The sequence below is a fragment of the Rhinolophus sinicus genome, chromosome 3, assembly GCF_057876585.1.
Source record: "Rhinolophus sinicus isolate RSI-liver-muscle chromosome 3, RSI-T2T, whole genome shotgun sequence".
NCBI classification, from domain to species: domain Eukaryota; kingdom Metazoa; phylum Chordata; class Mammalia; order Chiroptera; family Rhinolophidae; genus Rhinolophus; species Rhinolophus sinicus.
The window spans coordinates 91,221,579-91,234,099 of NC_142503.1; the positions used below are offsets into that span (position 1 = coordinate 91,221,579).

General features: G+C 54.9%; 2 protein-coding genes across 2 annotated transcripts; both read right to left on the minus strand.

Annotated features, from left to right (window-relative positions):
• Positions 1–1,882: 1,882 nt before the first annotated feature.
• CLDN15 (claudin 15) lies at positions 1,883–6,911 on the minus strand. Its single transcript, XM_019752681.3, has 5 exons — positions 6,398–6,911; positions 3,803–3,967; positions 2,695–2,776; positions 2,488–2,604; positions 1,883–2,392 (listed from the first exon to the last, which is right to left on the minus strand). Exons 1-5 carry the CDS (start codon positions 6,612–6,614, stop codon positions 2,266–2,268), a joined length of 708 nt encoding a protein of 235 aa, XP_019608240.2. The 5' UTR covers positions 6,615–6,911; the 3' UTR covers positions 1,883–2,265.
• A 1,691-nt stretch (positions 6,912–8,602) lies between these two features.
• FIS1 (fission, mitochondrial 1) lies at positions 8,603–12,389 on the minus strand. The gene is made up of 5 exons (XM_019752807.2): positions 12,232–12,389; positions 11,240–11,372; positions 9,774–9,850; positions 9,217–9,322; positions 8,603–8,912 (listed from the first exon to the last, which is right to left on the minus strand). Exons 1-5 carry the CDS (start codon positions 12,274–12,276, stop codon positions 8,812–8,814), a joined length of 462 nt encoding a protein of 153 aa, XP_019608366.1. The 5' UTR covers positions 12,277–12,389; the 3' UTR covers positions 8,603–8,811.
• Between the last annotated feature and the right edge of the window lie 132 nt (positions 12,390–12,521).

Sequence of the window (12,521 nt, forward strand, 5' to 3'; positions counted from 1 at the left end):
AAATTTAACATAAAAAAAAATAACAATAAGAAAGAAAAAAAAAAGAAAGGAGGTAGAAGCTATGGGGTGGAGCAGAGGGAGGGTTTGGATTGGTAGTACCTGTGTGGCCTCAGGAGTCGCAGTTGTCTCTTGTCATTCACTGAGGAGGACTTAGGCATCCCTGTGGCACTTTCATGGCCTTTCAGAATTACAAGATTCTTTTTCAGTTATGTGTCTCATTCTGAGAGAGAAACCCACTATTGGTTTGCTAACAAGTACATGGGCGAGTACTTGCCATGGTAGATTGTCACACAAAGGGCCCCCATGAAACACTTTCCAGTGTCTGTGCTCTGTGCAGTCCCTTCCACGTGGACTTTGGACTTGGTCAGGGGACTGGCTTGGCCATAGGACATCTACAAACGGTCCAAAAGCAGAATATGAAGGGGATAGGATATTTGCAGACTTCTTGGCCATGGAACCCTTTATGTAGGGAATAGCTCAGAAAGCACTAGTGTTTCTGGGTGGGGCCCAGTGGGAAGCCCTGATTCGAATGTGTTTCCAAGGCCACTGAGCAGTCCAGCTTGCTGAGAGCACAGTTGTACAGAGGAAGAGGAAGAAGTGGGGATAGAAAGGTGGGCTAGGGCAGTATGTCAAGGTCTTAATTGTCTTGGGCTTTCTTTTATTTTCTGAGCCATGAGGGAGCTGCCAGGGTAGGCCAACGAATGATACCCCAGTAGAGGAATATAGACAAGAAGCTCAATTACGGGAATCCTGTGATGAGTCCTGACAAGGGAAGGTGAGGGCCTGACCCAGGACCAGGCAATGAAGGGAGTGAAGTAGGTGGATGTGAAAACATGGCAGAGGGAGAACTGGTAGGATTTGGCAGCTAAGGGGAGAGGGTGGAGGAGGGGAAGTGAAGGGAAAAGCCAGAGATGATTGAGGTTGTCTGTCTGTGTGTCTGAGAGGTTGGCAGTGCTGGTAATAGGAATGACAGGAACTGAGGCTTTGGGGAAAGTAATGAATTTGTCCAGCCTGGTGAAAACACAGGGCGTGTATGTACTTCTGAAGCTTGGGAGAGAGGGTCCAGTTAGAATGCAGACGTGAGTGTCTTTACATCCCAGGAGAGATTCAGTACAGGTGAGCAGATGGGAAGGGGGAGGGGGCGGAAGTCAGAACCCATGCCACCCCCATGTGACTGGTCACCATAGTCAGTACTATAGGGGAAGGTACCAGGATGGGGTCCTCTCTATCACCCCCTTCCACTGGATGCCAAACTTCTTTCTCAGGGCTTCATTTGCTTGTCTTAAGTGGGCACCAGCTCTGCTCAGTACCCACTGGGTCTGTGCCAAGCCTGCCCATGGCCTATTGCTATGTCTGAGCTGGACACCATTGAGTCACACACCACTGATACGTAAGCCTCTGTGAACAGACCTTCAGAGACTTTTCTGGAAGTTACTGAACCTTCCCCAGAAAAATGTATCTGCACCAGACCCTTGACTTGACACAATTTCAAAGGGCTTGTCAATTTCTGAGATCCACTCTCAGGCCCAGATAAAGAAACTCCGTTCTAGGCCACCTGTCTCCTTGTACAGCTGTGAAGAAAGCTCCAGAGTAAAACAAGTGACTTGTACCTCAGGCTGGTCAGGCAGTACCTCTGCTGTTTTCAGTTTCCTAAAGCTGGGTCTTCCAAGATCTGCTCCATGATGACTCTTATCAGGGATTATAAGAGTGCCACACTCTTGAAATCACTTGCAACCCTGCCTCTGTGCCTCTGTTTTGCTGGATGAGACAGTCCAAAGGCGATGGAGAGGATCGGTGACAGTCTGGGGTTTGAGAACTGAGACGACCCTGGGTGCTCCTCCAGCCACCCCTTGCTTGGCCAGACACTCTCAGACCGTAACAGTTCACAATATAAATTTATTTATGCATGTGTTTATATAGAATGCAAACACTCCGGGACGCCTCCTCCCCCGTAACCGCCCAGAGGGGTCAATATAAGGAGGGGTCGGTCCAGCCTCATGAGTCGGAAGTGAGTTCTCAGGAGGTGGGTTGTTGGCCAGAAGGAGGAGGTGTGGCCAGAGCGGAGCTCGGACTGGAGAGGCGGGGCCTGAGTGGGGCGCGGCTTCCATGACCAGGGTGGAGCCTGGGGGTATGGCTTGCCCCTGGGTCGTGGCTTACTCCTGAGTTGTCACACCAAGCAGGGGTCTGCCCCTGCAGCCCGGGGTTCCGGGAACCCCTGTCCACTGGGGGCAGTGGGAAGGGAATGGGGTTAACAGGTCAGGCCTCCTACACGTAAGCGTTTTTCCCGTATTTGCCGAAGCTGTTGTCGCCTTCTTCATCCGTGGTTGCGGGACGCAGGCGGACAGAGAGCCCAGTGGACTGCAGTGCAGAGGCCTTGTGGGGCAGCCGGGTGCTGGTGGGGGAGGGGGCATGGGTCAGAGGGAGGTGCGGCCCTCGTCCCGCCCCCCCCCGCCCCCCCCCCCCCCCCGCCCGCTCGTCCTCCCTTACCTGGCGGCGGGGTTGTCGTCGGGAGCACAGCAGCAGTTGGAACAGAGGCAGACACCGCCCAGGATGGCCAGCAGTGAGGCACTCCAGCCCAGGTAGAGCGCGGGGCCCAGCTCATACCTGGGGACAAGGAGAACGCCAGGCGGCGCTAGCTCCAGGACAGGGCCGAGTCCCACCCACTGTCTCCGAGTGTGGGCTTCCCACACTCACTTGGTTCCAGGATACAAGGGGTCGAAGAAGTCCTTGGTGATGTTGAAGGCATACCAGGTGATGGCCACCATCCCGCAGCAACCTGGGGCAGGGAGAGAACTGCACTAGCACCAGAGACCCCTAGGAAACTTGGGGAAGGCCAGGCAGGGGCAGCCCAGAGAGTAGGATGTGGGGTATCAAGTCCAAGAGCAAGTTTCATTCCCTCCCTTTCTTCCTCCTCCCGGGCTCATGGCCCTTCCGTTTCCTAGGGTCAACTGTAAGCTTCTGGATGGAGCACCCGGGACCCCACCCCAGCCAACCTTTCTTGTCTAGGCTCCCGCGCTCGGCTCCTGAGCTCTCCCTCGCCCCCTTCTTTATCCCTGACCTACCTTGTTCATCCCTGCCCTCTAACTCCTTGATTATTTAGTTTCCTCACTTGGACTGTGCTCCATCAACCCTCAAAAGCCCAGCTGTCCCGTGCAGTCTTCCCCAAGCAGCCCTGCCTTTCCTGAGACCCCTGTCCTTTGGCCCTACAAAGCCCTCAGAGCCTGTCACATGCCTTTGCCACTCAGTGCAGTGAAGGCCTGAAGCCAGCGAGACCCCTGAGCTACATGACCAACCTTGCCACTCACTGAGGGCTTGTCCTCCAGTAAGTTTCCACACCTGGAGAACAGGACGAGACCCTGCCCACCTCGCTTGTGCGGTGATGTGTGTGGGTGTTTTATAAACTGAAAAGGGATGGCCTGGTGTACAGTATTGTTTTCGTGTATGTGTGCCCTGACTCTGGTCTTCCCAGCCAGCTGTAAGCTCTGGAGGCAGACCCTCACTTCCTCTCACCTTTGGGGTCCCTCCCACACCTCGCTCATGCCTGGCTCCTATGGGGGCTCAAGAAACATTGCTGATGGACTGATTTGTAGCCAAGGGATTTGGGGTGAGCATGGGTGAAGCTGGGGTGAGCAGGGAGAGAGGGAAGAGCTGAGCCCGGGAGGGCAGGTGTCATCGCAAAGGGAAAGGTGAGGCAAGAGCCATAAGTGGGAGCTGGAGATGACAACCCCAGAGTCTGTTGCTGAGGGCCACCCCTTACCCCCCAACACAGCACAGGGCCCACCCATCACCTTCCCACAATTACCAGCCAGTATGTGTAGGGCCCCTGCAACGGCCGCCAGCTTGGCTTTCCTGGAGAGAACTGGGCCCCCAATGTTTGTGCAGCGCAGCCCCACTATGCCCAGGAAGAGGCCCAGGAAGCCCAGGAGGATGGCGGTGATCATGAGTGCCCGGCAGGCCTGGATGTACCCTAGGAAGGTGGGGTGCAGCCATGGGTCCCTGAGCCAGCCCCTCCCCCTCCATCTCCTCTCCCCTCTATGACAACCAGCCCCTTACGGCTCCTGCTCAGGCCTCAGTCCCCAAATCCTCTCCTTCCCCTTCAGGGCCATCCAGCCTACAGACTGAGGCGTCACATACCCCTCCTTCCCAGGAGCTACCTGGGTCTCCAGGAGTCCCAGCCCCTCCCACCCCATCAACACCAGTGCTCTTCACCATTACAGGGCCTCTCCTTGGCGCCACGGAGGCACTGGCCAGCTACTGCTTTGTTCTGGGGGGGCATCCCCTGCCCTGTAGAATGTGTAGCGGCCTCCACCACTAGATGTCAGTAGCCCTCTCCCCAAACGGGAAAATCAAGATGTGTAGACTGTCAAATGATCTCTAGGGGGCAAAATCGCGCAGCTGAGAACCACGGCCGTTAGAGCACTACCCGCTCTGTGTATCCCAGGAAGCACACCTGGGCGCCCCCGCCACTGCTCCACACCAGCCTCTCTCCAGGTCCCACCTAGTGCCTGGCACAGTGCAGGACATCCTGAACTGAACTTCTTCCTGGAGTGACCAGGAGGGGACAGCAGTGGCCCCTAGGTCCAGGGCCGTTGCTGATCTGAGAGGTGGGATACCTGGGCTCAGGACCAATCCATGTCAGTCTTGCACACAGGCTTTCAGTGCCTCAGTTTCCCCTTTCTCAAAGCTGAAGGAAATGGCTGGCTCCCTTCCTGGCCCCCTTCCCCCTTCTCTGTCTTTGATAGTTGCCAAGCATGCCAAGGACCTTGCACCCCTTTCCCGGGTGGGGCAGTGCCACCCGTGCTGAAGGGAAGAGGCTGGGTCCCTGCCAAGAGGATGTTAAGTGGCCAGGAGTTGGAAGGTAGGGAGGAGGAACAAAGTTCTCTGGGAGCACTTTCTCACTCCCAGCCACTCCCTCCAGAGTTCCCACTCTCTCCATTTACCCTATATTTTTTCCTCACCCATCCATCACTCATCGCCACCTGGGGCAGACCAGCTCTGGTAGACAAAGGGTGATTATTGAAGGGAGATGAGCACAGACTGTGGCTGGGGGTGGATGTGGGGGAGGTGACTAAATGACAGTCACGACCCCATTCAGGACCAGAACCAGCCTTGGCAATCAGCCAGCTCAGGACTCAGTGACCCACGAGTCAGGATTCCAACCCCCCTACCACCTGTGTGACTGGGCAGGTTAACGCTCATTCCTGGTGTTTTCCAGCTTCTGTAAAATGAGGCGACTAAAGTCCCCGACACAGGCCTGTTGTAAACAACCCTGCAATGGTGTGTGTGAAGTACTTTGCACCACACCTGGACCCCAGGTGCCCCTCAGTGCTGGATAGCTGCACTCAGGAAGATAGTGGGGGCACGAGACCTACCCTGACCCCCTAACTGCTCAGAGCATCTTTGGCATTCCTGGGGGATTTTGTGGAGCCCTGCTCTAAACCCAGTGTTGGCCTCGGTTCCTTCTCCTACCCCCGGCACCTGCAGAAGGGGACTGGAAGAGCGAGATGGGTCCAGGAGGACCCGGCGATGGTGCAGTGAGAGCATGGGTGGGGGTGCAGGAGACGCACCGCAGAGGACCCCTGGTCATCCCTTCTTGGTCTCTGGCATGGGGCCGACTGCAGGGAGACTCCCCTGGGGGATGATGGGGCCACTAGAGGGTGAGCAGCAAGTGGGAAGATGCTGCAGCCACAAGGGAGAACCTTCCTGGTCCAACAGAGCTGTAGGTTCCAGCGCACCAAGAACCACAGAAACACACTGCCCTGAGAATCCTGAACACACATGTACATCCACCACCTGCTTACAGTAGACACCCAGGATCTCCTTAACAGCACTTTGGAACTCTCCATGGCAGTGGTGCCCCAGTGGAGGCTACTGAGATTGTCTCAACCCTCAAGAATCCAAGATGGGGCCTTTTCACCCCAAAAACCACAGCCTTCCCACCCCGAAACTAAAATGCTAACATTGTTTGAGTGCATATAGATTCTAACATATTAACATTTTGCACCTTTTATTTCATAGAATCCCCACGAGCACCCTGTGAATGGGTGCTATGATGCCCCTAATTTTACAGATGGGTCAAATGAAGCTCATTTTACCCCCTGCTCCAGGTGCAGAGCTAGGAAACAGCAGCACTGGACCTGGCAGTCTGAGCCCGGGCCTTGTAACCACTACACTTGTAACCACTATAACAGAGCATTCCCACTAGGGCAGGGGGCCATGTGTGACCAGGCTGCCACTACCATTCCGTCCCGGCTGCAGGAGCCCAGGTCCCAGAACTGAATCAGGCCTCCCTTCTCTGTATGGTGTCCAAGGCCGGACCGCAGGCGGCACCCACACTTCCCGGGGCTCTCTCCAACCTTCCGCCCTCCCTCTGCTCCCTTCACCCTCCGCCCGGTACCGGAGAGAGCCAGCATGGATGGGAACTCCCAGCAGTTGTAGACACCCAGGGAGTCAGTCGCGCAGCTGTGCCAGAGATTCTCGAAGATGGTGCTGGTGGTGATGACGTTCCCGTGTACAGTGGACACTCGCCAGTAGCTGTTTGGCAGGGTCACCCCCAGCATGAGCAGTCCCAGGGCTGCTATGAAGAAGCCAAAGGTCTCCACAGCCACTGACATGGTGGGACGAAGGCCCTGAGGGCCGCCTGGGGCCCCGCAGGGAGGGGATGAGCCCCAGGGGACCTCGAGGGGCTTTGGCTAAGGAGGGGTGTTAAGGCAGGGTGGGGAGGGAGAGGAAGGGCGGAAGATAGGCTGCAGCCTTGGCCTCTGGTCTGTCTCCGGGTTTCTGCCTCCTTCCCTCTCTCTGGGTCTCTGCTTTCCCGCAGGTCGGTCAAAGGAATGAACCAAGAGCCCACGGCAGATGTTGACGAGGAGATGGAGGGAATAAACGAAACGGGCCAAAAGTCCACTGCCTCTGGGCTGCCCTGGGCTCCCCGCCCCACAAGGGTGGGGGGGGGACTTACTAGGGAGTGACTAACGGATACAGCCAAGGAGGGGCCCCCATGGGAGGCACTGGGAGCCAAGGGGAAGCGTCTGTTTCTGACTCAGCTTTCATCAGAGGCCAGAGAATGAAATAAGAGGTACAAGAAGACAGACGGAGAATGACCACGGACAGGCCACCACTGCCTTCAATGGGGGAAGGAACGAGGGAGCAGAGCCACCTGAGGTTGGTGAGAAAAGTTCAAGAAACTCAAAGGGGTTGGGGCACTGAGTCTCCCAGGAAGATTAAAAGTTGAAAGGAACGGGGTCTGTGGGGGAAACCCATGGCTCTGGAATACAACTAACCAAGATTCAACCCAGACCATTATTTACCAAAGTGACACGGGCATGAAGTTTGAGTCCCGTGAGCTCATTTCTGCTTCTGTGAACAAGATCTACTACGACTCACCTCATAGGTTGTAATAAGAATTGTGACCACAGATCAAACCTCCCCACATGTATGAATTGCTTGATACTTGGTGACTGTCCTGGGTCTCGGTGCCATCTGCCCAGTGTGAGGCCATCAAGTGTTACTTTCCTCCAAACTTCAATTTCCTGAACTTGAATTACCCTCCCTTTGGTGGGTTGATCTTTGACCATCAGCAACAAGCTTGATCTTGCTGCCCAGGGTCCGGGTGGGGGACAAATCACAGGCGCAGGTGCTCCCGGGGCTAATCTAAGCAGCTCAGTTATCAGAGCTGTCACTAGCTCTATTAATTATGATGGATTAGAAACCTCTGGGTCCCCACCCCAAGCCAAGGCAGAGCACCTGTCCCACAGTAGATAGTCTCATTTTCCACCCCAAGGCCACAGTGGGACAGCCCTGGCTCTCTTCTGGCAACTGCGGCTGGAGCTGACTCCAAGGGGCTGATCCTACACCCAGGCAATACACAGGACGTCACTGAGCTGAAGTGTAAGCCCCCATTCCCCAACCTCCCGTGTCAGGCTCCTGCGTGCTCCCCTCAGGGGCCTCCTCCCCGATCCCCCAGCTGGGCAGGCTTGGCTGTGGAATGAGAGGTATGCAGTGAAGCAAGACAGGCCCACGCTGAGCCTGGCACGAAGCGGGTGTGGGGCAAAGCGGGCTGGGTGGGGACTGGGTCTCCACCTTCCATCTCAGAGCCTACAACTGGGGTGTCCTGGGTTCCTAACCTCTCCCAAGACCCCTGCCAACTCCATGCCAAATACCTCTTTCCTTCCCCCCCACCAGCAGCACCCCCTCCCCTAAGGAGACTAGGGTAGGAGGAAGGGGAGGACGCAGGAGGACAAAGCGAGGGGAAGGGCGGAGGTTTTGGAGGAAACTGAGTGGGGGGCCCCCCTGGTGTGGAAAACTCCACGTGCTGAAAAGCAGCTGAGTGGGTCAGAGGAGACAGGAGACATAAATCCAGGCCTGTCCCCTTAGCTCTGCCCTTCCCACCTCCGGTCTCTGCTTTCCCCCAGGATCCAGGCTGCGCCACGTGGCTTTGGGGAAGGAAGGAAGGGTGTGGGGTCTAGGCAGCACGGCAGACAAAGGAGAACCCCACAACAGCGTGGGGGGTAGGAGTGGGAGAACACAGAGCAAGAAAGGACCAGGTGTTACCCCCACTTCTGGGCTCAAGGGGACCCGCCCTTCCTCAACAGAGACACAGAGGTTGGCAAGCCAAAGCCCAATTTTATTTACATTCATCCCAAAGCACATGATTTGGGGCTAAAGGACAGGTCTCAGGGGAGAGGAAGTTGAAGCCATAAAGGACAGTGATGGGGTTTAGGAGAAGAGAGAGTGAGGATGGATGGGCCACTCTCCGAGTGTCTGCCATGGGCTCCCAAGTATCCCTGGGCAGAGGCAGAGGTGCAGTATTGTTCAGGAGGATTTGAATTTGGATACAGCAAGTCCGATGAGTCCAGCCACTCCTGCCACACCCAGGGCCATGCCTCCAACAATGGCCATGCCCACCAGTCCATCTGGAGAGAGAGGTAAAGGGAGACTGTGAGTCAGGAGTCCAGCCTGAGCCATCTGGGACCACGGCTACCATGTTCTTTCTGCCCACTGCTCCTCAACAGATGTGCTTCTCCACCTGGAGTCACAGGGTAACGGACTCCAGGGTTGGATAAAGGCGGCTTCTGGGGGTTTGAGGAGGAACTGGTGGGAGGGGAGTCATTTAAAGAAAGCAGAGAGCCCAGGTGTGGGGGTGGGGAGAAGAGTAAACTTGGGGCCAGGGAGACAGGAGGGTGGGGAGTAGAGGAAGACAGAGAGGAAGGCATTCACCTTTTTTCATGGCCTTGTCAATGAGCCGTTCCAGTTCCTTGGCCTGGTTGTTCTGGGGCTCTGTCTGCAGCAGCCCTCGCACATACTTTAGGGCCTTTTCATATTCCTACACTCAGGGAAAACACACACACACCCTCAGTATTCCAGCACTACTTCTGCCGTTCAGAGGGGCCTTCCTTTTGCTTGCCCTGGGGGCTCCTCCCTCTACCTCCACCCCCTCCCTCACTCCAGCCCCACCCAATGGAGTAGAGTCCACAAACAGCCCCAACTGTGTGTGGGGGGGTGATAAGCTAGGGGAGATAACAGCCCATGCCTGGGGCTGCACCCCAATCCTGACGTCACCTTTCCCACACCCTCGGCACTCTGATCCTGTCTTTCACCTTCCCTCAGCATCCTGACCTGCTATCAGCATCCTGACCTGCTATCACCTTGCACCTCTGTACCTGACACCACCCCCTGCCTACTGCCTTCTTCAGGCTTTACCCAGGAGAGAAAGGAGAGGGTGCTGTGGACCACCCAAGTAGGGTGGAGTGGGCACAGGGAGTTGTCTGCCTTACCTTGAGCCGGTAGTTCCCCACAGCCAGGTAGAAGACATAGTCCCGCTGCTCCTCTTTGCTCCCTTTGGTTAGCAGCTCTACGGAGAGGAGGGAGAGGGTGAAAACCACTTCTCTCTTTTCCTAGTGCTTGTGTCCCAGAGACACCTTCCACTCTTTGAATCCCTATATGATCCTAGGAGAAAGTTCCGAGCCACCCTTCCAACTGCAGTCACACCTGGCTTCCCAGTCAGAGCTCTGGGGCAGCGTGGACGCAGGCTGCCCGAACACCCTGGTGATCAACACACAATACTGCAGTCAACTCTGCTTCATCCAAGTGCACTGAAAGGAACTCAAGGCACTGGAGAAGCCAAAAGGCAGCTCTCCTTAGTTTTGAAATCTGTTGTGTTTCAATTACAGTTGCTTGTTGCCCAAATAAGTGTTAAAAATAAGTTTGTATTCACTCTCCCTTTAAAAAATCAGCTCAAAACTCACCTTCAATTAGTCTTCCCTGAATGACCTCACCCGACTCTCTTAACTCAGTGAGTTACTTCCCAGAGGCTTATGTGTTCAGTTGTACTCTATGCACTAGAATTTGTTGCTAAGTTTTTGTTGCTTTGCAGGTGTTTATAAATCTTCCCAATTGTCTGTCTCAACTAGACTGGCAGTCCTAGAGACTACTTCTATAGCAGGACACAGCTTTACAGGAAATCTGAAAAATCTGAATTGGCAAATTAGACAATGTAGGGTGAGATTATTTGCATTAAGAGTCTTATTTTTATTGATTTATAATAGGCATCCTTTGCTAGTACACTGACTGTTTGCTTACACATGAGAAAGGGGGTACAGAGAAATTGAAAGGTCAAATATTGTGCTTCTGACAAATGGTGACCCATCCCAAAACAATGGGAAACAGGATTCCCACCAAAAAAACACCATCTGTTCCCAGGTTTTTGGGACTGTCTCTGAACTTCTTCCAGGCCACTCTCACAAAAAGTTTTCAGCAGCTGCTGAATAAGCTCCACGGTGGGGGGCAAGGACCCAGGACTGGGACACACAAGACAGGAGCCTGTAGTCCCAATTCAGCCATTAGTTAATTAGCTGTGTGATCTCAGACAAGCCACTTTATAGTTAGACTACCAGATCACCAAAGTCCTGTGGAAACCGACATACTGATTCTATTTGGCAAAACAATGATGAGGTGGTGATTAGCCAAAAGTACACTGGGAGAAGCCAGGCTAATGTACAGCCCTTTGTTGCAGTGAGCTTACTGGAAAATATGAGGTTGGTGCAAAGGTAATTGCGGGTTTTGCAATTATTTTTAACCTTTTAAACCGCAATTACTTTTCCACCAACCTAATAACTGTGAGGTGACTGTACTATAGGATCCCAGCACTTGAGATGGAGGGAGGGAACGAGCAATGGCAGTAAAGAAGGACAGGCCCTGATGGCAGTTAGGAAGGGAAGAGCCGGGTAGCCGAGCACCTCACCCTCCAGCAGTGCAATGCCGTTACGGATGTCATCGTTGTACTTGCTCCGCACCAAGCACCAGGCATACTCAAACTGCGTGCTCTTGGACACCGAGCCTGCTGCCTTCTCAGACTGAAATTTCTTTTCAAACTTCTGCCATAGGAGAGGAGAGGAGTCATTTAGAAATGAAGGGGGCGAACCATTCTTTGATGGACCTGGGTGCCCATTTCCAGTTACAATCCATATTCCCCAGTCGCTGCCCCATTTCCCTCACGGGTCTTGATTCCTGGCACCACAGATTCTGCTGTCACCATCCCTGGGACCCAGGCTTTCGGCTTCCCTTCGGCACAGTACCGCCTCCGCTCCCCTACCCCTAGTGGTACCGAGGAGATGCCACCTGGTGGCGGCTCCAGGAACCGCTCCCGGAGCAGCTGACTCCGAGTGGGTGAACAGTCAACACATTGTTCAACAGTGAGAACTGCTCAACAGCCCACGAAGTCCCTCGTTGGAGACTGCTTCCCTCATCCCATCCCATCCTGCTAGGTCTGGACCTTTTCTTAGCTGCAAACGGGAATAAGAATAGTGCCTACCTTCTAGAGCTCAAAGACTGCGATATCGCCTGCAATGCACTTAGCACCGTGCAGGGTACAGTGAGTAATATTTGAAACTTTTGATGGTCGCTAGTTCCCTGCCATTGAAGGAGCACGCAAAAACATCCTCACCCTGACCTCCTAAATACTGCACGCACCCAGAACCCGTTAGTTTTTCCACGCCAGACTCCAGGCCCTGACTCTGAGGTGTAGTGGCGCATAGAAAACTACAACTCCCATTAGTCTCAAGGACCAAGTGGAGCCTTTCGGCAGGTGCCGGACGCTGCAAAGGCTGCCGGGAGCCGTAGTTCGGCTTCCCTGGGCAACGCTTATGATGGGAATAGGGTTTGGCCCCTATCTGACTCTCCTCGGGACCCACCCGCCCGAATCTTTCCTTTCCTTTCCTCGGGGCCAGGCCTCACCAGCAGGTCGTCCACAGACACCAGCTCGTTTAGCACGGCCTCCATGGCCGCCGCCCCCGCAATGCTCAGAACTCAGACGTTACCGTGCCACCGTCTCCATGGCCCACAGGCCGGGGCAGAGAAACACTTCCGGCGTCCAGCGGAAGTGGGCCTCCTCCCCTATGCAGAGCCAATCACCTCACGTAGCCGACGCCGAGCCCAGCCCCTGTGAGGCGCCCGCCACTTCCTCCCCGCGCAATCAGCGCGCCGGTGAGGGCAGTGAAGTGCACGCCGGGATCCGTACTTTTCTC

Excerpts from the sequence above, each read along its gene's own strand:
- CLDN15 (XM_019752681.3), bottom strand. The coding sequence starts at position 6,614 with ATGTCAGTGGCTGTGGAGACCTTTGGCTTCTTCATAGCAGCCCTGGGA. Across the intron at positions 2,777-3,802 it reads GGCCCTACACATACTGGCTG|GTTGCTGCGGGATGGTGGCC; the intron begins GTAATTGTGGGA and ends TCCCTGCCCCAG. Across the intron at positions 2,393-2,487 it reads GACGACAACCCCGCCGCCAG|CACCCGGCTGCCCCACAAGG; the intron begins GTAAGGGAGGAC and ends CTCCCCCACCAG.
- FIS1 (XM_019752807.2), bottom strand. The coding sequence starts at position 12,276 with ATGGAGGCCGTGCTAAACGAGCTGGTGTCTGTGGACGACCTGCTG. Across the intron at positions 9,851-11,239 it reads CGGCATTGCACTGCTGGAGG|AGCTGCTAACCAAAGGGAGC; the intron begins GTGAGGTGCTCG and ends TCCTCTCCGTAG. Across the intron at positions 9,323-9,773 it reads TGGGGAACTACCGGCTCAAG|GAATATGAAAAGGCCCTAAA; the intron begins GTAAGGCAGACA and ends CCCTGAGTGTAG.